Source organism: Seriola lalandi, unplaced genomic scaffold (genome assembly GCF_002814215.2).
Source record: "Seriola lalandi dorsalis isolate HSWRI2012SDOR001 ecotype SW California unplaced genomic scaffold, Sedor1 jcf7180002054357, whole genome shotgun sequence".
In the NCBI taxonomy this organism is placed as follows: Eukaryota; Metazoa; Chordata; class Actinopteri; order Carangiformes; family Carangidae; genus Seriola; species Seriola lalandi.
Window position 1 is genome coordinate 947191 of NW_019524910.1, and position 22675 is coordinate 969865.

At 40.8% G+C, this 22675-nt stretch overlaps 3 protein-coding genes across 4 annotated transcripts; all 3 read right to left on the minus strand.

Moving 5' to 3' along the window:
• Window positions 1-1051: 1051 nt before the first annotated feature.
• def6c (DEF6 guanine nucleotide exchange factor c) lies at window positions 1052-8744 on the minus strand. Its single transcript, XM_023408164.2, has 12 exons — window positions 8276-8744; window positions 7369-7509; window positions 6302-6484; window positions 5406-5636; window positions 5161-5307; window positions 4939-5047; window positions 3910-4130; window positions 3666-3773; window positions 3172-3338; window positions 1915-2113; window positions 1731-1821; window positions 1052-1542 (listed from the first exon to the last, which is right to left on the minus strand). Exons 1-12 carry the CDS (start codon window positions 8369-8371, stop codon window positions 1331-1333), a joined length of 1905 nt encoding a protein of 634 aa, XP_023263932.1. The 5' UTR covers window positions 8372-8744; the 3' UTR covers window positions 1052-1330.
• A 1400-nt stretch (window positions 8745-10144) lies between these two features.
• On the minus strand, window positions 10145-14800 carry LOC147819026 (tetraspanin-7-like). The gene has a single exon (XM_087174495.1). It carries the CDS (start codon window positions 13632-13634, stop codon window positions 12549-12551), a length of 1086 nt encoding a protein of 361 aa, XP_087030621.1. The 5' UTR covers window positions 13635-14800; the 3' UTR covers window positions 10145-12548.
• A 1224-nt stretch (window positions 14801-16024) lies between these two features.
• On the minus strand, window positions 16025-22664 carry LOC111656461 (uncharacterized). 2 transcript variants are annotated; one of them, XM_023408167.2, is made up of 9 exons: window positions 21817-22664; window positions 21079-21281; window positions 20891-20992; window positions 20700-20795; window positions 20505-20615; window positions 20297-20414; window positions 18536-19334; window positions 17914-17972; window positions 16025-17819 (listed from the first exon to the last, which is right to left on the minus strand). In XM_023408167.2, exons 1-9 carry the CDS (start codon window positions 21848-21850, stop codon window positions 16297-16299), a joined length of 3045 nt encoding a protein of 1014 aa, XP_023263935.1. In that variant the 5' UTR covers window positions 21851-22664; the 3' UTR covers window positions 16025-16296. The 2 variants fall into 2 exon arrangements, with proteins under 2 accessions (XP_023263935.1, XP_087030620.1); XM_087174494.1 differs by lacking the exon at window positions 21817-22664 and having other exon boundaries at window positions 20700-20790; window positions 21079-21094.
• Between the last annotated feature and the right edge of the window lie 11 nt (window positions 22665-22675).

Consider the following 22675-nt stretch of genomic DNA (forward strand, 5'->3'; position numbering starts at 1 on the left):
TTCATTGATAGATAGATAGATAGATAGATAGATAGATAGATAGATAGATAGATAGATAGATAGATAGATACTTTATTTATACCCTAGGGGAAATTCATGTGTCCATTAGCTCATTGTTGATAATAATAATAATAATAATAAAAACAGTTAATAATAAATAAACAGTAATAATTAGATTAGTCCACATCCTTTGGCTGAGGTGTTGTATAGCTTGATGGCAGTGGGAATAAAGGATCTCCTGAACCTCTCTGTTCTGCAGCGCAGTGAGATGAGACGTTTGCACAAGTGTACATTTTTATACCTACGATGATCAATCGATTCATTGATTATATTTGATATATCAATATTATCGTAATATAATCAATGCCGGTTCCAGCTTTAAAAATATGAGGATTTGATACTTTAAAACTCAAGTTATACTGGATTTTAAGGATGGTAGTGATACTAATATTTGAGAGTTTAAAATATAGTAACAGAAATAGTAATGATTTATCAGCTAATATTAGTTTTTGTGAATTTCCCTTTTGGCATCAGTGAAGGCTTATCTGTTTTTTTGTTGTTTTTTTGTTGTTTTGTTTTTTAAATAAATATAAACCATAAACAAACATCTTTGATGAGGATCCCTTAAACCAGGATATGTACCAAGCAGCTCAAATGGAAACCTTGATGATATCTTTTATATTTCTGTTGTGCAATTACTCGTAACTTATCTGCTGCATACATCCTGATAATATGTCTGTGATGAGCTAACGTCAGCTGATGCATTTGCCAGCTAGTTTATTATTTGGGCTCAACTGCTCAGTATTTTGTCATCAACCTTGTTTTGTATGTCAAATAATTAGACAACTCCTCTGCAATGTTGTATTCATCTGCACTTTTAAACTTTTTACGACGCATTTATTACGTACACAACTTCCTGTGGTTCCAATCATCAGATTACAGCAGAGAACTTGAAGCACAAGTCTAATATTAACAGACATAGTTGTAGAGAGAGAGGTTTTAGTGAATCAAATGGTTTGACCAGGGAAATGACAAATATCACAAAATGAAATTTTATTATTCACCAAGAAACTTTATTTGTACAAAACTGTAAATCTCTGTTGATCTTAGTCAAATGTGTTTTCATTTAATCCTGCATTGTTCTCCATCTTAGTGTGCAACTCTGAATATAAATATAATACAAAGCTTTTTGAAGGTTTTCTATGTATTATTGTAAATAATGTTTTCCTTCCACTCTCCACTCTCAATCTCACACAAATGAAGAATTTCTTTCATCATTATTGAACTCGTACATTAGAAAACTTGTTCCCTTAACCGTCATCATGGTTTATCACATTTGTCCGTTGGGTTTTCCCTGTGATTCATCTGATCTGTCTGAGAGGTGAGCGGCCTCCATCTGCTCCTCCAGCCTCTGGTTCTCCTCCGGAGTCTGGCTGTTCTCATGGGCTCGTATCTTGAATTTAGAGATGAACTCGTTACTTGCCAGCGCTCCTTCCTTTTTGGGACACATTTGTTTTGATAATAGGCGATGTTCCAAACGCTCTGCAAAAAGAGAAGAAAATTTCCAGTTGATTCAAAGTCAAGCTTCATAACAGCAATATAACTTTTTCCCCAAGGAGGTTACGTTAATGTCCTATTTTAGGAGTTAGTCCAAGACAGAAGTTATCCGTCCTGGAGCAGGTCCAAGCCCAGGAATTTTTAAAGATGTGGTGTTTTAGAGCACACTGCACCTCCAGGAGTGATGGGCGTCATCAGGCGGTTCAGCTGGACGTTCCAGTGCCGCACATGTTGACTGGCGTTCCTCAGCTTCTCCTGAACCTCCTGGAGTGAGAGGATAAAAGTAGTAGCTGCTTGTGAGTGTTTTTCTGATATTAAACACACTGAACTGATCCGAACACACTGCCTCTTATTCACCTCCAGGTGCTGGTGGCTTCTCTGGCGAGATGCCCGCAGGTCCTGGAGCTCCTGAGAGGCGGAGTGGAGGGCTGAGGGGGCTTCCTCGTCTATACTGCCGTCTGAGGCCTCCTTTATGGGGCTGAGGCCCTGCAAGGCCCTCTGCTGCTCCTGCAGGAGCTGACACAGCTTCTTTTTCTCCTCTTCAGCCTGCAGCAACCTGGAGAAAAGAGGAAAGAGCAGAACTAAAGTAACTGAAAATGTGTCTGCAGTTTGGTTTGGTTCAGAGCAGAGGTTCACAGACATGAGGCAAAGATACACTGTAAGGCCACCAGGACATGTGCATCCTGGTGTTCTAGAAACAATGGGAAGTTAATTAATGTAGTTAGCAGCTGCAGCAGCAGCTGTGACACAGAGTTAACTGAGGCAATTAAGATACTTCAGAACCCGCAGTGACAGACTGCCACAATCTGCCTCAAACACACAGACATGATACACACATTTCTAGATCCAGAGGATGTCATTATCTTCAATTTCCATTGCAAATAAACATCCATAAATCCACAGAGAAATTGTAGAAAATATAAGACACTCCGTATAGCTGCAGAACGTTTTTAAGCTTTCCTTAGTTTCAAAGTAAAACACTGATAGTAGCCGGTAAGCAAATATAGGATAAAATAAAAAGTTGTAGCTCAAAGATAACATATCCATAGGATATACATCTTGTTTATATCCCTCAGAGCAACGGTTCCCAACCTTTGGGCCGGGGCCCACTGGTGGGTCGCAAAGGTATTCCAAGTGGGCCGACAAATCATTTGCAAAACAGTACAATTTGGTAAAAGGTGTAATTATATATATGAATAATGTAAATGAAATGATCTTTAGAAACTGTCATTGTGTTTTTTTCTCGTATTAAGACTTATCACAGTGATAAAAAAAATGAACTGTATGTTCTCATCATGCAGACCACATTGTGTACTTATTTGCTATCTCAGTCTGACTGTGTGCATCCGTGGAAAAAACTGGACTATCACCCTGGATGTCTGGTTAGGCTGAGATTCCTCTGCTTTCAGTTCAGTCCTGAATCTTTGATCGTTAGTTCGAAATCTCAGCGCATTATTATCCCCTAACACAAGTAAGGCAAACAATAGTAAGTCTTCCTTTAATATTCTAGTGCACAGTTGTCTCAGTTTTGAGAGGAGGCCCACAGGGGCAGACACTGAATTACCCCCGGTTTAGAGTACAGAGGGGAATACACTGGGTGTGTTTGTCTCTGACCTCTGCAGCTCCTGTCTGGCTCTCTCCTCCTCCAGCCGAGCCTGGATCTCCATGTTGAGAGCAGCCTCCAGTTTCCGCTGCGTCAGCTCCAACTCCTGAATCCTCTTCTTCTGCTGCTCAGCCTCCCTTTCCTTCTCCTGCATCTCTGCCTGCATGCTGTCTCTCAACTGGGCGCGCACACACACACACACATGCACGCGCACACACACGCACACACACGCACACACACACACACACACACACACACACACACACACACACACACACAAACCAGCACCAGTTAAGTGGAAAGAAATGACCTATTCCTGAATCACCTTTTCCAGGAATGTCGTAACCATTTCTCCACCACTAAACATCACTAAAGGTTAAATCTGACTTTTATAATGCCAACGTGTTCATGCTGTCTTCAGAGATCGAAGCCAATGGGATGGACTCTAAATCCCATTTCAGAAGAATTGTAAATAAATGTTGTCATCTGGCAAACTTTTTCTTACCATCTCAGCCTCTTTCAGCTGTCTCTCCAGCTCCATCTGCACCTCCCTTTGTTTCCTCCTCTCTCTCTCCTCTGCCTCCCTTCGTCTAGTTTCCAACTCCCGTGCATGCTGAAAAACACAGATATATGCTATTCAGCGCTAGAACATATTTGTTATTGTGTAATTACTGCCAGCAAGGTTTAAAAGTGAGCCTGACGTTGTGATCACACAATTGTCCCTCCGCCGATCCCGTCCCCTCTCTTACCTGGATGATGCTCTCAATCTCGAGATCCTGCCTGTCTTTCTCTTTCTCCATCTTCTCCAGCTCTTGGATATTCGAGTCGTCTGATTGGCTGCTGCAGCTGCTGCGGGCGCTCCGGCTGCGCTCCCGTTGGCTGTGTTCCCGCTGAACCCGTCTCTTCAGTTTCAGTTCGTGGTGAAGGGAGGACTTGCCCTCGCCCTGGAGACGGAGTCCTGTCTGAATGGCTGGAGAGGTAACACACACACACACACACACACACACACACACACACACACACACACACACACATAGAGATCTTAATGTAAATTCTAAAAAAGAGAATGAGCGAGTGATTGCATGAGAAAAGTACTTCCTGTCATAATGACATTGTCATAATGCACAAAACGAGATGTCTTGGTGTCACATGATAAGGTTGTGTGTCAAGATAACGTTTCCTTTGTAGTTAACTGATTTTTCTGATATATTGCGTGTCGTGTGAAATCTTCCACCTAGTTCCAGGTTGAGAAACATATTCACATATTAACGTAAGGGCTGCATCTAATGATCATTTTCATTATCGATTACTTTTTCGATAAATCGTTCACTTGTTTAGTCTGTGAAGAAATAGTGGGAAACATCCACGATTTCCAAAAGTGATGTCCCTAAATTTCTTGTTCTATCCAAGTTACACTCTTAAACCAAAACAATATTTAATTTACTATCACAAGCGATACAAACAAAGCTCCAAATCCTCCTGTTTGAGAAGCTGGAACCAACAAATGTTTGTCATTTTTGCTTGAAACATTCAACACATCAATTATTAAAATAGTCGCCAATGAAATTAAATCAACAAACAAACTAGTTATTGGAGCTGTACAGACAATGAAGACACACTTCAGAGAATTTTCTTCATCAGTAGATGAACAGATGAAGACAGAAAGGAAAAAAAATACTTAAAATATTTGGTTTATGGCAGAGACGACACACATTATAAATCGGTGTCGTTAATTTAGGATTTTTTCCTCGTGTTTCTACTTGTACACACCAACACACCTTGAGTCCACTCCACCTTCTGTCTCTGGTCAGACGCGCTCATCTCATAGGTTTTGTTGTGGGTTTTCACACAGAACATACATCGCTTCCCCTCCCTGTCCGGAAGAGGCTGCAGCAGAGAGAAGAGACACTCGGACTCAGTAAGTCGGTTTAGTTGATGGTTAGTTAATGGTGAGGAGGTGAACACGTCGAACCCACAGAGTTTTTCCTTTCCTCACCAACCTCTATGACACAGCTTTTATCCAGATGGATCTCTCCTCTCTTGTCTTTCAGGTCCTCGCTGACGTAGTACGCCATGGAGAGGGGCTTCAGTACAAACCAGCGCTCCGTCCAGTTCCTACGAACGTGCCCCTTTTTCCACATATAACCCTGAAAGCAGTGATCAGGATGAAAATAACAAAAGGAGCAAATGAACTGTCTAATAAAAAAAAAAAAAAAAAGAGGGAGGAGTAAACACACACACTCACCCTCTTCAGGACATTGTGGTACATCTCCAGAAAGACCTCGTCCAAAGCCAGACTGAAGGCCTCGGCACTGGTGACCCTCAGCAGCTGGCCTGCAGTCATGTGATCCAGGAATGTCCATACAGACATACCTTCCTCCTGCAATGTGGCATCCTGGGATATTAAGTCCTCCAAGGGCTTCCCATCCCACTCCTCACTCATGGCTGTGGAGATTTTCTTGAGGAGATATTCCACCTAAAACCATTCAGAATATTTTAAGTATTAATATTTAGACCTGAGCTACAGGGACATCAGCTGATACAGATAGCGTCTTTACATTTTGTATAAGTATATTTCTGCAATACACCTTTACAGAGGAAGGCTTCTGTGCTGACGGTAGAAAAGCAGTTTATTTTGGTCTCTGTCGACAGGAAACCAAAAGCATTATGGAGGAAGCGCAGGAAGGAAGAGCCTCATTAACTAACTTACTTGCACTGCTGTGAAAAAATGTAGTGGTCTGACTTTGTTCGGACACAAGCTGAGTTTATGTGAAACTTAATGTGTCTTTCTAGCAATAAACCGGCCACAGTGAAAGTGACCAATGCAGCTGCATTAAAACCCGCAGTATTGCCTTGATTTCCTGTGTGATTTGTTCCTCCGTCTCTCTTTATCGGTCTACTCAATGTTGAGGAAGAAACGTTAGCACTTATGTCATGTTTTATATGGATCTGTGAGCCTTCTCTCTTGATGCAAGGTTTGTCTGAATGATCATGGACTTGAGTCGTCTTAGCCGACCTCTCAGTCAATCAGATCCAACTGAATCCCTTCAAATAATGTCGATCCTGACATTGAGTGCTGGCACAATTCGGCACGTTAAATTCCCATTTAACGTGCTAAAACTCTCCTCTCTCATTATTTACCTCCTCTGGTATCATCACCAGCGGGTAGCGGTCCTCAGACAGGAGGTTGAATAAACAGAAGAGCTTGAAACAGTCTCTCTCTGATAGCAGCGCCCCCTGTGGTACCCCCTTGAAGTTCTTCTTCATGGTCATCATCCAGCACAGATCGTCAAACTTCTCCTTGTCGAACATCCCCTCTTTGACCTGAAAAGACAGAAAAAGACCCGCAACGACTGATACTTTAATAGAGTTTGTGGGTGTAATAGGTCAATCGACCACAGAGATTATTAATTTCTCCCGCAACAAAACCCTGATTCTTGGAAAATTGCTCCACTCACTGTTTTTTTTCACTATAACAACTGAGATTACTTCATCCCCCACAAGCAGCTCGGCTTCTGAGAAACATTTGTGGTAAGAACAACCCAATAAAGCTATAGATATACTGTAAGCAGGAGTGGACAGAAAGAAGTACATCTACTTGGGTGCTGCACATTTTTCGAGTACCTGTACTTTACTTGAGTATTATTATTTTTTTGGAAACTTATGACTTTTACTCCACCGTACATAATAAAAACAAATATTGTACTTTTGACTTCACTACATTTCTGTGACGTACTCGTTACTTCAAAGCAGCTTTCAGTCAGCAGAATGAATTTCATTTAATTTTCTAAAATGTGATAGACACATATACTCTGTTCATCACAGGAGAAAAAACAATCACAGCCAACTCATGTTGTGCTGCTGTATTTTTGAACAGCTCAGTTTGAACTTGGCGGTGGCCTAAAGGCAGCTGCGTCAGATAAAGATGAGGCAGAAGATTCTTCACCAGAGCGTCATGGCCTTATCTTAATTCAGCGTTTTGAACGTTTAAACATAAAGATTTTCTACAAGAAGGTCAGTGCATTCAGTAGGTTTTGTACATTTTGAATAACTATTTGAACTTTGTAGTTTTCTGAACATGGAGGTGATATTTGTCATTGGATGATGAGTTTATGCGCCATTTACTGCTCCTAATTTACAATACACAAACAAAGAAATAAACTAGAAATAAAAGGTGCCCCCACAGGTGATTTTAACAGTCACTGTACCTTATCCAGTATGTATTTGTTGAGGTAGGGCATGTAGCCATGATTAGACACCGGCCCGTCATCGTCGTCCTGGAAGTGCTCCTCCAGAGCCACGGGGTCGTGTGGGATGTGCAGCACTGTGTACAGGTTGTGGGAAAGCACCTGAAGAAGAAACATAGACATAAAGTAGTTATATATAGACGATAAGATCTCACTTAAAATGGTAAAAGGTCATTGCTATAGTCTAAGTCTTCTGTGCACTCCATATTTCTTCATATATCCACACACACACACACACACACACACACACACACACACACAAGTACAGACAGCTGGCCCTCAGTGACTAAGCATGTCAGGACAGCTTTCTGCCAGTTCCCTGGATTCTTCTGTGCTGTGGGGGCTCAGCCAGGCATGTAGGAACTGGACAGAAAGCAACATGACAGACAAAAATAACACTCACTGAGGGGGAGAGATGGCAATAGAAGGTTTCTGCTTCTTGTTGTGTCTGTCTTATTGTTTCATTTAAAGCCCTGACAGTGGTGATGTTTTGTCTCTGTTAAAGTCTCTGGGTCACGGGGGTGGGAAGCTGGACTTTGAGCTTGAAGCTGGATCACACACTCACACCTTAGCTCCAATCTGAACAGGTTACGTGTCTGTTGGAAGAAAAACTGGAAGCTTTTTCAAATATTTGAACTTCTATCAGAGCTTGCAGGGCTTGAGTTACTGTTTACCCGATTACAATGTTGATTCACATATAGTAGCCTATTTTACAACGTATAAAGATAACTATAGAGACTGGTGAGTTCTGGTTTGTTTGAGGCAAAAAGTCGCACAAATACACAGTTGGGAGTTTGCTTCTGTGCTGACCAGTGGACGGCCCTCGGTCTCAGTTTCCTGATCTTAAAATAACATTATTCCCTCTTACCTTTAACTGCGATTTGGAGACTTTCCCACACTTCTCCACGTCCAGCGATGTGAACGCGTACCAGATGGATTTGAGGAGTTCGGATTTTAGGTCCATTTTGGAGACCTCGTCGTGCGCAAAAAGAACTACATTTCCAAGCGCAGCGCAGGGACTTTTACGCAGCGGCGGTGGTGAGAATTGCCAAATAAAATATGGGGCAGAGCACAGACTGCTGTGCAAACTGCAAAGGACCAAAATGAGTCAGATGTAGGGCAGACTTAAAGAGGCGGAGAGTAAAGATAAAGCCCGGAGTCCAACACAGTCCTCAACAATAAAAGTGCCTATTTTACTCATGTTTTAAACATTTTCTTTACTTTAGACTCGTGATAAAATGCAGCCTACCTGAATAAAATAGACAAACAAGCGAAATTTCGACCTATCCAAGCGAAATTTCCAAGATCTGAGACATTCATCCAGACAGTTGCCTACGGGGTGGATTTCTGAATTCCTCAAAGTGCTGAAAGCCAAAAAAAAAAAAAAAAAAAAAAGGCAAATGAATGGCATCCGTATTGTTATCAGATTCAGGAGGCTTGCAGAGGGTTTAGGGACACACCCATTTGTGTCGAGGACTTAAAGCCATATTTATTTTAGCAGCTTCAAAATCTGAAAAGTTCAGGTATAATAAATAATAAACAGCACATTCACATTTCACACAACTCTGAATATATTCTGATGCAGCCAGTTTAGAAAAAAAAATACAACTTGACAACTGTGAAGATAGTTTCATTGAATTATGAAATTTAATATATATTTAAGGATTTAAAATTATTCTACACACTGACTGAATGATTTATGAATTAGGTGTGTTTTTTTTAAGCTATATATATTTGACTGTGTAATGTGGGCTATACTGCAAATGTAAAACCCTTTACTGAAATTAATGTTGTGGTGCTTAATGTCTCTAATCAAGTTGTTGCATATTCTTTTCACCTTTCTCCTTCTCCTGTTGGTGTTTTGGGGCAGTACAGAACTCATCGTGAATGTAATCTGCCCCACTTTGCAGCCATTTTGTGTTATTTCTGGTAATAATTTTTCTTTTATCAGACATAAACAGTGAACATTCACTGAGTCAAACCTAAAATCATTGTCAGAAATATTGTGATAAAAATGGCCCATGTGGTTTCCTTGAGTTCAGGTGTTGCTTGCATGTAATCTCAGAGCTCATCTTTTGTATGTGAACCTAGTGGCATTGTGGCAACCTCAAGCAAAATAGGTTACACAAGGACAGTGTAATCAGACAGAAAGCATCCGCAAGCCTTGTTAGAGCATAATGTAGGCTAATCAATACCATAATTAGGTCATGAAAATGGTAGTCATCGTTTAGAGGCCACAGCCCAAAGCATGTCTGTCTCTGAGCATTGATGTATGTAGGTTTTAAGGCAAATTTTGTGATAAATGTATGAAAAACCCCTTCATGTTATCCAGTTCTAGCAGGGGATATAGTTAATGATTTTCTGCTCCATAAACTAATCAATGCTGTGTCAGGCTGTTGTGTTTCATCATGCACAGCAGTGCGTCTGTATCTGTTGTCTCCCTTCAAGGGCAGATCTAATCACCGTTGTCTCAGGTGGTCGAAATGAGATGTCACTCAGATAGCAATAATTCAGAACTGCCCCGCCAGAGGTCTCATGTGAGGATCGACCACCCCAAGCACTTAAAATTTACCACTCTGGCACACTTCCACCATGGCCTTTCTCCTAAAATAAATACCTAGAAAATACTTCTAAGGTCTTTAAAATGCAAATGGAAACGTCACACCTACCACCTGTCAAGTTATTTCCACCATAAAGAGGAAAGAAAACTCACATTAAAAAGTGCTCTTAACAAGGATTCAGCAATTCACACATTTATTATATACATATACACTTCAGATATGCCTTTACTTTGCTGTGCTGCATATTGTTTTGTTTTGTACCTATTACATTGCATCACCATTACATTACAAGAGTGCTGTTGCCATAATATATTTAATATATTCAAGGGCAGCAGACCTTGACATTGCCATTCCCAGTGTTGAATCAATATCATATCCTGTAATCAGGCAAAGATTTTTGTTTATTTTTATAGTTTACTGTTTCAGTCATGCTTGTTTGCACTGTTGGTAATTATTAGAATGGATTATACATTATTGAATGTTGGATACATTGTTACAAGAGCAATAAAAAGGCCTATCCTGAAAAGGAAAGGTGAGATGATAAGGAAGGGAGAAAGGAGACTACTGCATATTGTAGCTAATCTTAAAACACACATTATAACCAGTTCAGAGAAGAAAAAATCAAAGGAATAGTTTAACATTTCAGGATATATAACTTAATTGCCTTTTTGACAAGAGGTAGATGAAAAGATTGATACCACTCTCTTGTTTGTATGCTAAATGTGAAGCTACAGCCAGTAGATTGTTAGCTTTATGTATCATACACTCTGAAAACAGAGCTAGCATGGCTCTGTCCAAAATTCCACCAACTAACACCTTTAAATTAATTTTTTTTAAAAAGGTCTGAAGCTAGTATCAACTAGCCAGCCTAGCTGTATCTCAGGCTAAGCTAAGCTAAGTGGTTCTCCTTTTATTTAGCATACAGACATGAAAATAATCTTTTCATTTAACTCGCAATAGGAAATTGAACAAACATACTCTCAAAATGTTGTTTTAAATTGATGATAGTTTGAAAAAAATTGCAAATCTGGTCCAGACTTCTACCGACGGTTTCATGCTGGTAGTGGGCTGCACAACATCTGGGTCATGCCAATGCAACCAAGCATTTTAGAAGAAGTGTTGATAACAAAATTCAACGTTGTAAGATAAACTTGTGCTTCAGAACATACAAACTCTAGCGACACAGTGACATCTGAAAGAAACTGAAACTAAAGCGTTCATATAATGTCACCAAGTCTCTCCCCCAAGCACAGTAAACATTATAACAGCTTGTCAGGTGTCCAGTATAAGTGGCACAAAATATCACAGACAGTATTAAGCTATTTCCTAAAGCACCATTCTAACACAGTGTAGTCTTTGTGATGGAAAAAACTAAAAGATGTAGATATGAACATCTGCTGAACACAGCCAGACTAAATCATCTCAAGTGGAAAACTGCTGGTGAACATTCCTGTGCATTCAGTGGTGAAATCTACTACGTGAGGTAACTCGCGGAAAAATCCAATATGAAAGCAGATCAAGTCTAAATAATCTTTTCTGCTATGTAATTACATTCTACATAGTGAAGTATATCAAGTCATGCCATTGTTTAAACATTTCTGAAACGAAATCATCCAGCAAAACAGGCAGAAAAGCATCATTCCGTACTACCAACTACCCAATCTGGCCCCACTTATATATGATCACAGAATGTCTCTTGTTTGGAGGTATTACTGCATCAAATGGGCAGAAGATTTACTTCTGCCATAACACTGAATCAAATAAGTACAGTATATATTTTTTAAATTGCACAGAAAAGAGAGTCAGGCAAACAATGAGTGTCAAAGAGTTGCGATGTGTGAGGAGTTTCTGGTTTCTGAGGTGTTTCACTACTAAATTCCCATTTTCTTTTAATGATATCCTTAAGGTTCCTCTATGTAGAAACAAAGGAGTCTTGTGGATAATTTAACAATAACATAGTTTCATGCCATGACCATCAGTTTTAATCACGTAAGCTTAGTTTCTGAGACATTGTTTTTTCTATCACTTTGATATCAGATGGCTCTAAAAACTACAATGAGCTTAAGTTGCTGTTGCTATGGAGAAGCAGTTAGTCAAAGGGTCAAATCACAACTATAGCAATTTCAGAGTTAGGAATAAACCTCATTGCTGTAGTTGCGAATATGATTTAAGATCTTAAATGTATTATCAAGTTACTACAAAGCTTCAGCTCTCCAATATTGATGCACGCAACAGAATTTAAAGCTCAGTAATTTAATGTTTCTTATCAAAATGTTGCAGTTGACCACCATCATTAATTTTGTATTTACATGGACTTTCACCCATGAGATACCAGATAATTTCTAAAGTGGTTGTTGGGTTGATAATTTAACTGAGAGTTTCATGCACCATCCAAGCCTCGGGAGTGCACCAACTGACAACTGACTGACAGTCATTAAACATTGTCAGACCTCAACTTGCAGAACCCCGGATGCCCCAAAAACTCCCCCAACTTTGCAACTCTATTACTCTTTGAGGACATTGTTCATTACTAATCCTAACAATCTACAAATTGGTCAATCCTTGGTTTAAAATTGACCATTAATGTGCCACTACACGGCGATGTTGTCTCGGTGCTAGTTTGTTGGCTAGCAGACAAGCCAGGGCAATGCCTCCGATCTGGGTAAAGGCTAATCCCAACACAGTGGCAGCAATGTGGAAGACATTGTCGTTGACCAAGCTGAAGACTTTGCGGAAGCAGCCGTGTGGATGGATCCCTGCAGCAACTACTCCTTCGCTATCCTCTGACAGAAGAGGTCGATTCTTGCAACCCTTGCGCCTCACACAGCAGCTGTCCGGCAGGGACACAGAGGTACCGTTCTCAGTGGGAAGGAAGGTCATATGTTGGATAGCCCAATCTGAAGTGAGCCAGTCACGCCAGCCCTCAGCTCCACAACACTCCAGGGCCCTCTGCAGGCTGTCTAGAGCGTCGGCACGGCCTTCATCTTCTGTGTAGCCGGCCACCGCTCGCTGTAAGCCACTGCGAAATCCTCCAGCAATATCTTCACGGTAGAAGAGGCCTGAAAGTCCAGCTGCCAAACCAGCTATAAGTGCAGCAAGTTGAAAGAACCCATAAGCTCTTAGCACACATGGCAGGTTTGCAGCCACCCCCAGACAACCTAAGAAGCCCCAGGCGGTGACGGCTGCACCTGTGGAGAGAAGGATGAGTGGTGCGTTGGGGTAACGATTGGCAGACAACAGCATATAGTCCGCCAGTGATATCTGAGCCCACACACCCAGGGTGAAGAGGGCCAAGCCGGCTGCCCAGAAGAGGCAGCTGAAAGCCAGGAGACCCAGGCGCAGGAGGTGCATGACTCCCACTGGGCGGCAGCAGGGTGGAGCAGCACCCACAGGTGGAGGTGCAGGGGGCGCCAGGGAGGCCTCTGAGCACACAGACAAGGATAGTCGCTGGTGCTGCTGGTGGAGCTGCTCCTCTTGCTCTTGGTATGGTGATAGCAGGTAACCAGGGATGGCAGAGAGTCGACGAGGAAGAGGAGGAGGAGTTAGCAGGTCGAGTGCCCGTGGAGAGGACAGTCTTCGCACAGCTAGCTGCTCGCGCTCCCTGTCCAAAGCTCGTCTAGGACTCGGCCGAGCTGACAACGAGTCGTAGGGTAGTGCAGAGCTCATGATCCTGTCTCCGGCTTTATCTACTCCCCTCTCTCTCTTTTACACACTCCCCCTCTCTTCTTTCCTCTATCAATGCCTTCACTTTCGTCCTCCTGCAACACACAATCTCCCTCCCACCTCTTTATGACTGGTTATTAATCCACCACCAACACAACCAACGGCGACTGGACTGTAAATCTTGCTGATGGGTATTGCTTCGTGCTGTTATCTGCATCCACAGCCCCCCTTGTTTCCACCCTATTTGTCTGTTTATTTCGGGTGTTCTTTCCACCTGCATGGTCACCAGCTCTCAAAATTCCTCCGCTGATAGTCACATCCCGACATCTGCTCGCTCACTGCTGCCCCTCGCTCTGGTCAAGGCGAGAGACGATGGCAGTGGGATGGACTGAGAGACCATTCATGCACACCCTCTCTCGGTGTGGAGGAGACTTCCTTTTGAGTTTGACTTTGGTCAATTTGTGGAATAAAAGATGGGGGAAAAAAAATCAAATTTTCTATGCAGTGTATGCATTTTTTGTAGATCACTGTCAGTCAAGGATATAACAGTTTGAAACCAATGCTTATAGGATTACAGTTGGATGTGAAAATAAATTATAAAAACATGCAATAAACTAATTTTGTAGTACATAAAATCACATATTCAGGTCAAGAGCTTAGTGCAGACTAGTGCCACAAAAGAATTAATTAGTGCATTTAGATGAAGTTAAAGGTCAAACAAATTTAAATTGACATGAAGTATTTTTCATCAACATGTATCATGTATCATTTTGTAATGAAGCACCCCTTATAAATGGTTTAATAATATTATAATATCAACTTTTGGATTGCCAGGCTATGAAATACACTTTTAGCTCATCTTTTTCCATCCAACAGCAGTACACTGTGTCTGTGTCTTTTTAAATAACCCAGAAATAAATCTCTTATACTCCTAACTTATAGCCCTTTATTAAAGATGTACGAACTATGTTGTGAAAACCTCAGACTATATTTTGGGTTGGCTCATCTAGCAGTGACTAACAGGTAAAAATATTTAGAGACATAAACCACGCTAAAAATAGAAAACCAATTTAAAACCACTGAAAACCCCCTGTAGACGGCATTTTGTGGGTCCCCTGTTAAACAATGCAGCCAGGTTTATCCTGGTGATTCCTGCTTGGCATCGGCTTCCCTTCCATCACACCCCCACCCCCTCCACCCAATCAGAGCTAATTAAAGCCTCTTGGTTGATTAAACACGTTCAAATGGCCCCTTTCTATAAGGACAGCCATAAGTGACGTGATGGCAGAGATGGAAATACCCAGATAGATTTTTGGGGGAAGAGTAAGTGTGTGCAGAGTTGCAATCTAGTCTCATCCTGCAGCTTTACACCATAAAGTCTGATTGTTTGGGATGCAGAAAAAATATTTGAGGGATACAACAGTGATCAGGGAGAAGAGAAGAGAGACTTTACCACAGACACCTGGAAGTCTGTAGAGGAAATGAGGTTGTGTTTATGATGTTTATAGTTAATCTTTGCTCTGTAACTGTCAGCTCACACAGTCATTTAGTTTTATGTGCACTCCGGAAAGAAATGAAGGAAACATCATTCAAAGACACCTCCTATAAGAGCTCGTCAGAAATACAGCAGCAGGAAATAGAGCTGTGGGGAAACCACTTTCCATTTTTGCGGGTATAGAGGTGATGTTGCCAGTGGTCTACACAATAAAAGCAGAATTTGAACATTTGAAAACTTTGTTCAGCATCAAGTGTTTTCTCTGCTTTCCAGTCCTTGTTATTCATCTTGTGACCCACTCATGAGACGCTGCCTTTAAGTATAAGGAAATACAGGACTACCGAATCACACTGTTCTCAGCAAAGAATAAGAAAAAAAAGCATTTCTTACATGGCACTGGATTATATTATACAGATTTCGGTTTTATCATATACACCTTGAACCAGTGGCCTGTCTACTGTGAACCTTATAACTTTTGTTTTTTTTTAACATCTATGAGTTCTTCATTAAAATGTGAAACTTTTGGAGTTGTAAGCTGAATGCAACTGATCTTCTTCAATTATTATTTTTTTCTCTCTGAGAATTCTTTTACCTGTGCTGAATGTGAACAGTTTCACATTATGTGTATATTTTCGTACTATTATCCACGACACATGCACTGAGTGATTTTAGGAGTAATGAGGGAGCAAGCAACTGATGCATGTGCCTACAGAATCCACTTGTCTGAGTGTATCTTGTTTTCAATTATGCAGCCATGATAATACATTTAAAAAATATATATTTTTTACTTTAAAAGAAGCAGTGTGGCTTGAATCTGTTTGGATTTAAACCTGACACTGTCTGTACGTCACTGACACACAATATTGCAGTGACAACACAGAAAGAAACAGACAGTATCTGGAGTGAAAAATCAATTTAATTAATTTTGTTCACTTGAGGTTTCCAGTTAAAACAAACTATTCTAAACATAATTGTAATTTCCCTGTTGCAAATTTCAAAGCAAACTTTGATATGTCAAAATGATAAGTGTAAATTTAACTTAAATTCCTCAAAGCTTGAAGGATGCAATAGTACCAAACTCTCCTTGTCCACTAACTTTATTATTTATTCTGAAATATTCTTTTTGACGATTCCACTAATTAAACCACTGAATTAGTCTCTATTGTTTTTTCAGATATTTGATTCCTTAGGCTGTATGGAGTCGACAGACTGTGCAGCTTCTCCCTCCTCTCTGTGTGTCTCCATGTGTTTCTGCAGCTTTGCCTTAGATGTGAATGTTTTCATGCACTGCTCACAGTACGGCTTCTGTGGCTTCTGTCCTGAGTGACTGCGTTTGTGTCGCGCCAGCTCAGACGAACTCCTGAATTTGAGTTCACAGACGTTGCAGGCGTATGGCCTCTCCCCCGTGTGAATTCGCTGGTGCTGCTGGGCCTCGGTGAGGGTGAGAAACGACTTCTCACAGTGTGTGCAGGGGAACGGCCTCTCTCCTGTGTGAATGAGGTTGTGTCTGGTCAGTGCGTGCGGTTTGGTGAAGCCCTTCCCGCAGTAGGTGCAGGGGTACGGGCGGGCTCCCATGTGGGTGATGATATGTTCCTGCTGGGTTTTCTTGCTCTTGAAACATTTGCCACACTGAGGGCAGGAGTAGGGTCTGTCGTCCACATGTGACGTGTGGTGTTTTGAAAGCTCTCCCTGAGACAAAAAACCCTTCCCACACTGGGAGCAGAGGAAAGGTTTCTCCCCAGTGTGCATCCTCTCATGTCTAGCCAGCACAGGCACCAGCGTGAACCTCTTTGGGCAGTGGGAACACTGGAAAGGCCGCTCGCCTGTGTGAACACGGAGGTGTTTCATGAGCATGAAGTGGAGTGAGAACTGTTTGTTGCACTGGTTACAGTGGTAAGGACGCTCCCCAGTGTGAGTGGACAGATGCCTCTTTACATCAGACCTTCGAGTGAAGGTCTTCTCACATTGCGGACACTTAAACTGAGGCTTCACTCGATGTATCTGCCGGTGCTGGGAGCGCGCAAGGAGGGAGTCGAAGCCCTCGCCGCACTTCTGGCAGATGTAGCGTTTACTGGTGACGTGGGACTTCTTGTGCTCGAGCAGCTCAGAGGAAGTCGCAAAACTCTGGGTGCAGATGGAGCAGATCTGCGGTGGCCCACACTCCTGTGAGTGAGACTTCTTGTGGTGGAAGGTTAATGCGCGGAGATTGGCGAAGGAACATTTACACAGCTGGCACGGGAAAGAGATGGCCACGCCGCGATGCTTGCTCTCATGCTTTGCCAGATCCCACGAGTGCTGGAACGTTCGGTCACACTGCGAGCAATGAAAAGGTCTCTCTCCAGTGTGAGTGAGCTGGTGCCTCCTGACGTCTGACGTACGAGTGAACGTCTTACCGCATGTTTCACATGTGAGAGCTTTCTGTTTGCCCCGTGACTGAGAAATGTTGACTTTGCTTTGATCATCAGGCAGATCTGCTTTGCTCTGCTCTGCATTTCCTTTGGGGAAGAGTTTAATAGATGTAAATATTTCATCAGTGCTGGAGGGAGACGGTGTAAATTTGGCTTCTGAGGGAGTCCTGTACACTTCTGTTCGAACACTCTGCATGTGGAAGTGAGGAGGGCTGTTTTCATCTGAGCTGTGGAAGGGACACTGTGAGCATGTGAAGATGATGGTAGTCATTTCATTAGAACCCCCTGCAAACAAAATACAGACACAGGTGTCAGTAAAATATGTGGCTGTTGCTTAAAAAACTCCAAGATGTTTCTCCTCTTCATGTCAACATGTTACCTTTGTCGATTCCTTTGACTGCTATCACAGAGGGGGCAACTGATACATCAGCTTTGCTCCTGGTGAAATAAAAGTATAGTTAAATTTCACATCTGCCAAGAGGACTGCATGGATGATGGAAATATTATTCTAAATTTAATGTGTTTTTGTGATAATCAATATTTAGTGCAGCAAATTTCCTTCTTAAAGAGCCATTTGTAAGTTTTCTCTGCTGTTGAACATGGTTTTCTGAAGGGAGCAGGTGGCACCGACTGTCTCTTGTCAAGATCTTCAGCCATCATTGCGTTTACAATACAAGACGTTATAATACGCCCAACGAGCAACACTGTTGTCAGGACAGATTGGAGGCTACAGTGAGTCGCTATCCGAACTTCAGTAAAAGAAAAAGACGCTAATGTTGGCTATGTAGCGATAGCAAAACTTACAAATAGCTCCTTTAAAAATAAATAAATAAAATAAACAGTGCCAAACACCCGATGACCCCAGGAATTTCACTAAAGATGCGTCCCAGCACACCTAGAAGATGTATCTTACACAGTAATTTTCTTTTTAAAAATACTATCTCAAAAGATTAAGCATTTATTTATATATATATGTACTATAATATAAATGCTTTTTGTACATTTTTGGTTCCTCTGTTGTGTCCTTTGACGATCTCTTGAATTTATGCATCTCCTGCCAATTAGGTGAGGTCTTCATTTGTAGACGAGAGGATCTGCGGGTGTTAGCCGAGCAGGCAGACTGTTGTGTTTCAGAAACAGGAGGTTCACTGGAGACATCTGCCATTATTTCTTCGTGGCCAGAGAGGGATTCGTGGTCATCCTTCAGTTCTGTACCAGAGGAGTTGTAATTGCTCTCTGTGCCTCCAGCTTCATCCGTCACCTCTTCAGTTGTTGCTACTTTATCATCAGTTTGGTCACTTGTTTCATATAATTCATTTGTTTTTCCTTCATCTGCAGCATTTCCTGTTGCACACTCATCATTCAGCGATGAATCATTACTCTTTCCTGTCAGCACATCTTGACCGAGGCTCTCCTTCCTTAGTGCAAAAGTTTTTGTCAGAGTCTCCAGCGCTTTAGCGACATCCACAGTTTCACTTGGTTCTTCTGCTCTCAAGCTGGCAGACTCCTCGCCACCGGCATTATCTGCACTGACAGCAACAATCTCCTCTTCATAAAAATCTGTGTGAACCTGAACTTCAGCTGACTCGATTATTTCCTCATCCACTTCAGACCCTCCAACTTCCACCTCAGTGTAAACAGCCACAACACTGTACTGGTCCGCCCCAACAAAAGTCACAGGGTTTAGTACATTAGCATAATTATGGATTGATTCCAATCCAACTGAGATGTTTGTCTTTTGCGAGGGAGGAATGGATAAAGCAGACATGATGCAGCTGCCAATGGTGGATGAAGGGCCATCTGTAAAGACATAAGAAGTCAAAGCTTTCCACTGATGCTGGCAATAACTATACTTTCAAGGCACTGTACAATGACCCAACACCTAAAGACACTTAAACATTACATAACATGAAACATTTACTTTGAATTACTGATTAACTGATAGTTTAGTCCATAAAATGTCAGAAAATTGTGAAAAAATACCTATTACAATTTTTAAAGCTCTGGTGGAATCCTTGAACTGCATATTTAAATACATTAAATTCACAACTGTATATAAGGCTGGATATTGACACTGATCTACTAATTTGATTACATTTTATTTCAGAAATTCACGATTTTCACAATTTTCATTAAATGCTTGAAATTTCAGTTACATCAGATGAATATCAATATTGTGTGAAAATAAAAGCATTTCTTTGGAATTTAAATTTATTTTTGTTCCATAGGTAAATAACAGTGTTTTTTCTTTTGAATAAACTTCTTAAAGTTGATATTATGAACTAAGTTGTAAACACTTGTCCCTGTAATGAAATTATGGCCCTAAACAAGCAACCAAGTAACTTAAATTTACTACAAATAATCACAGCAGTTGTAAAAGAGAAAAGGCACCGTTACAAAAATCGATCTCAGAATTATAAGACTCGAGTGTTGGATCATTCAACTGAAAATTACAATTATGATCATATAGGTACAAAACGACCCCCGCTAATGACACCAGTAAAGACTGCACACTGAGGGTTTAACTTATATATTATATATACACTATAGCTAATGTGTGTTAATAAAATGGTAATATTAAGAACTGATGAAGACCTGACTGAGATCAAAATGTTATCCATTTAAAAAAAGGGATTTGGAATCACTGTGCAGCCCTATCTCAAAGAATGTTTCTCAACAACTGAGTTAAACGATTTATTAGTTAAAAAAACTGTTGCCAGCTTATTTTCTGTCATTTAAATAATCACTTCAGTTCTACTTACATGGCATTTTCAGTAATCCTGAACTCTTGTAGTGCTCAAAGATCAAGCTCAGCTCTTCATGTGAGGACTGAACACATTCCTCCAAAACAGAAGGTGCAGAGCTGAGCCAGGCTGCAGTCTGTAATCACAGTGCAGCTGTTCTTCAGTTCTTGGTAAAATTGCACATGTTTTTGTAAAAACAAAATATCTGGATGGACTGACTGAATACCTGTTTGAGGTCTGGTACTGGCAGCAGCTTTTCCATTTTTGAGAGCAACTCCCACAGTAACACATTCAGCGCTGCATCATATTGTTGCCCGTATTCCACTGGAAACACCTCCTATAAGAGATAATTAAATCAATGAAATCTGTTTATTTTAGCATTTATTTATGCTAAGAAATTAATAATTAAAGTCTGTCTCACCTGGAAGAAGTATGCTCTCTCAATTGGATCTTTCAGTAGGCTCTGAACAAGTGCAATGAATGTGGACTCTGTTGTTTTCACCTCTGCGTCCCTGTACTGACACAGATTGAATTCATGTTATTAATACAGGCCCTATTGCATCAGTACATTTTTATCTGTTTTCAAAGTGGTATCCCTTCAAATGTACTTACATCTATGTTTGCAGAAGTTATTGGGAGTTTGTCCAAATAGCTCTGGATCACTTGAGTATCAACACAACCTCGTGCTGAGCCTTTGCATAGCTCCAGGATCAACTGTAATATGAACAAACTTAATAAGTTAGTTAATAACAGCTAAATTATCATATCTGCATGCAACGCAAACTGCAGGTTCTGCTCACCCTTGCTCTTAGACCCAGAATGAGCTGGGCTCTCTGTCTGTGGTTGATCAGTCCTGGCACTGCCTCTGTAACCATGAACACAAACTCCTGGAGCTTCTCATAATTCATCACATCTTTCTGCTTTGCCAGTTGCCACATAGCAGCAGACAGAAGCTGCAATGGGGGCACCAGGAGGCGAAGAGATGAAAGAGGCAGGCCTGGGTCTGAAATATAAACGTGTGATGTTACAGATGGACTTTGGAGGGCAGCAATGAGCTTTTAATTCAGAGAGAACAAACTTCAGAGAGATAAACTCATCAACAGTAACTTAATTTACACCATTTTTAAATGAGCTCTTCCACAATACTACTATAATAGAGGCAATAATTCACTAAATCAAAGCAATGGCACGTTACTGACAAATCAGTTTTTTTTTTTTTATTTCCTATGGGTAAACTACAAGCCATAAGCCTATGAACCGGTATAATTACTGGCAAAACATATTTAATTGGAGTTTTAAATTTGCAACCTAATAAAGAATATTCGGCTGTTCTTTAGATTTAGGAACAATGTAATGTAAAACCTGACAATAATATTTGAAATCTGAACATAACAAGATGATTTCCAATTCATCGACACTAGTCTAACTGCGTATATAGGTCATGATTCCTTTAAATAGACGGACCCCGCTAAGTGTCTGACCAACATAAACTTAGCCTTCTTTAAATTAGAGCTCGAGCAGAATATCAGTATACTTACCGTTTATTTTCTCTGTCGACCCAAGAACCTCCATTAGTGTAATACGACTATTGTAGCGTTGAAAAATAAACGTAAAATTATGTTGGTTGATTTAGTTGCTAACATGCGTTGTTAGCACGCAGGCACCCGCTTCCTCAAGTCTTGTCCTGCGTTTCCTCTTTTCAAAATAAAAGTGTGACAACGTAGCTGCGACTGCTTTTAACATAATGTGACTTTAAGTTTGGTTCATATAAACGACGTGCAAAATTTCGAAATGTATTATCAGGATAAATAAATAACTTTAATTTACCCTTCAACCTGGTTAACACTGTTTTCATTATGAGAAAAAACAACCATGACGTCGCAAGACACACGGCAAGTTTAGGTACATTATATACGTTTTCTTCAAACTGTCAAAAAGAAGAGTCTAGGGAGAGTTGTAACTCTCAAACAATGCAGACTGGGAAATCTGTTATTATAGAAAGTTTTGTTTTTTTTAGAAACTTCATTGAATGAGTATAGTGAACTCTCAGCAGTTCATACCTTCAATTCACAATTTCCAAGTTAAAAACTTAGAACAATTAATATTTACAAGGTATAAAATGGTCTGAAAAAATAAAATTAGACATTCTAGGTTGAATTAACTTGAATTTAACAAAACTTAAGTCAAAGATAATGTACGATGTTTTACCGTGTACGACCGTAAATTGTTGTTATTTTCTTCCCTTTTTTTTACTCGTCTCACGATATCACGCTGTTCTTCACATGCCTGTTACATTAACGTTTCATTTACACATACTCAAATGTTGTCTTTATAAAAGTTGTCACATCCAGAAACTGTCATGCTATGTGTGCCACCACAAGACATAATACCGGATGT

What these genes read in the sequence shown, in the direction of transcription:
- def6c (XM_023408164.2), bottom strand. Translation starts at nt 8,371, where the DNA reads ATGGACCTAAAATCCGAACTCCTCAAATCCATCTGGTACGCGTTCACA. An exon ending in ATAAAAGCTGTGTCATAGAG is followed by an intron (nt 5,048 to 5,160) that starts GTTGGTGAGGAA and finishes TCTCTGCTGCAG; the next exon opens with CCTCTTCCGGACAGGGAGGG. An exon ending in GACGCCCATCACTCCTGGAG is followed by an intron (nt 1,543 to 1,730) that starts GTGCAGTGTGCT and finishes CTCTTTTTGCAG; the next exon opens with AGCGTTTGGAACATCGCCTA.
- LOC147819026 (XM_087174495.1), bottom strand. Translation starts at nt 13,634, where the DNA reads ATGAGCTCTGCACTACCCTACGACTCGTTGTCAGCTCGGCCGAGTCCT.
- LOC111656461 (XM_023408167.2), bottom strand. Translation starts at nt 21,850, where the DNA reads ATGGAGGTTCTTGGGTCGACAGAGAAAATAAACG. An exon ending in AGGATTACTGAAAATGCCAT is followed by an intron (nt 19,335 to 20,296) that starts GTAAGTAGAACT and finishes ATGTCTTTACAG; the next exon opens with ATGGCCCTTCATCCACCATT. An exon ending in AGTCAAAGGAATCGACAAAG is followed by an intron (nt 17,820 to 17,913) that starts GTAACATGTTGA and finishes TTTTGTTTGCAG; the next exon opens with GGGGTTCTAATGAAATGACT.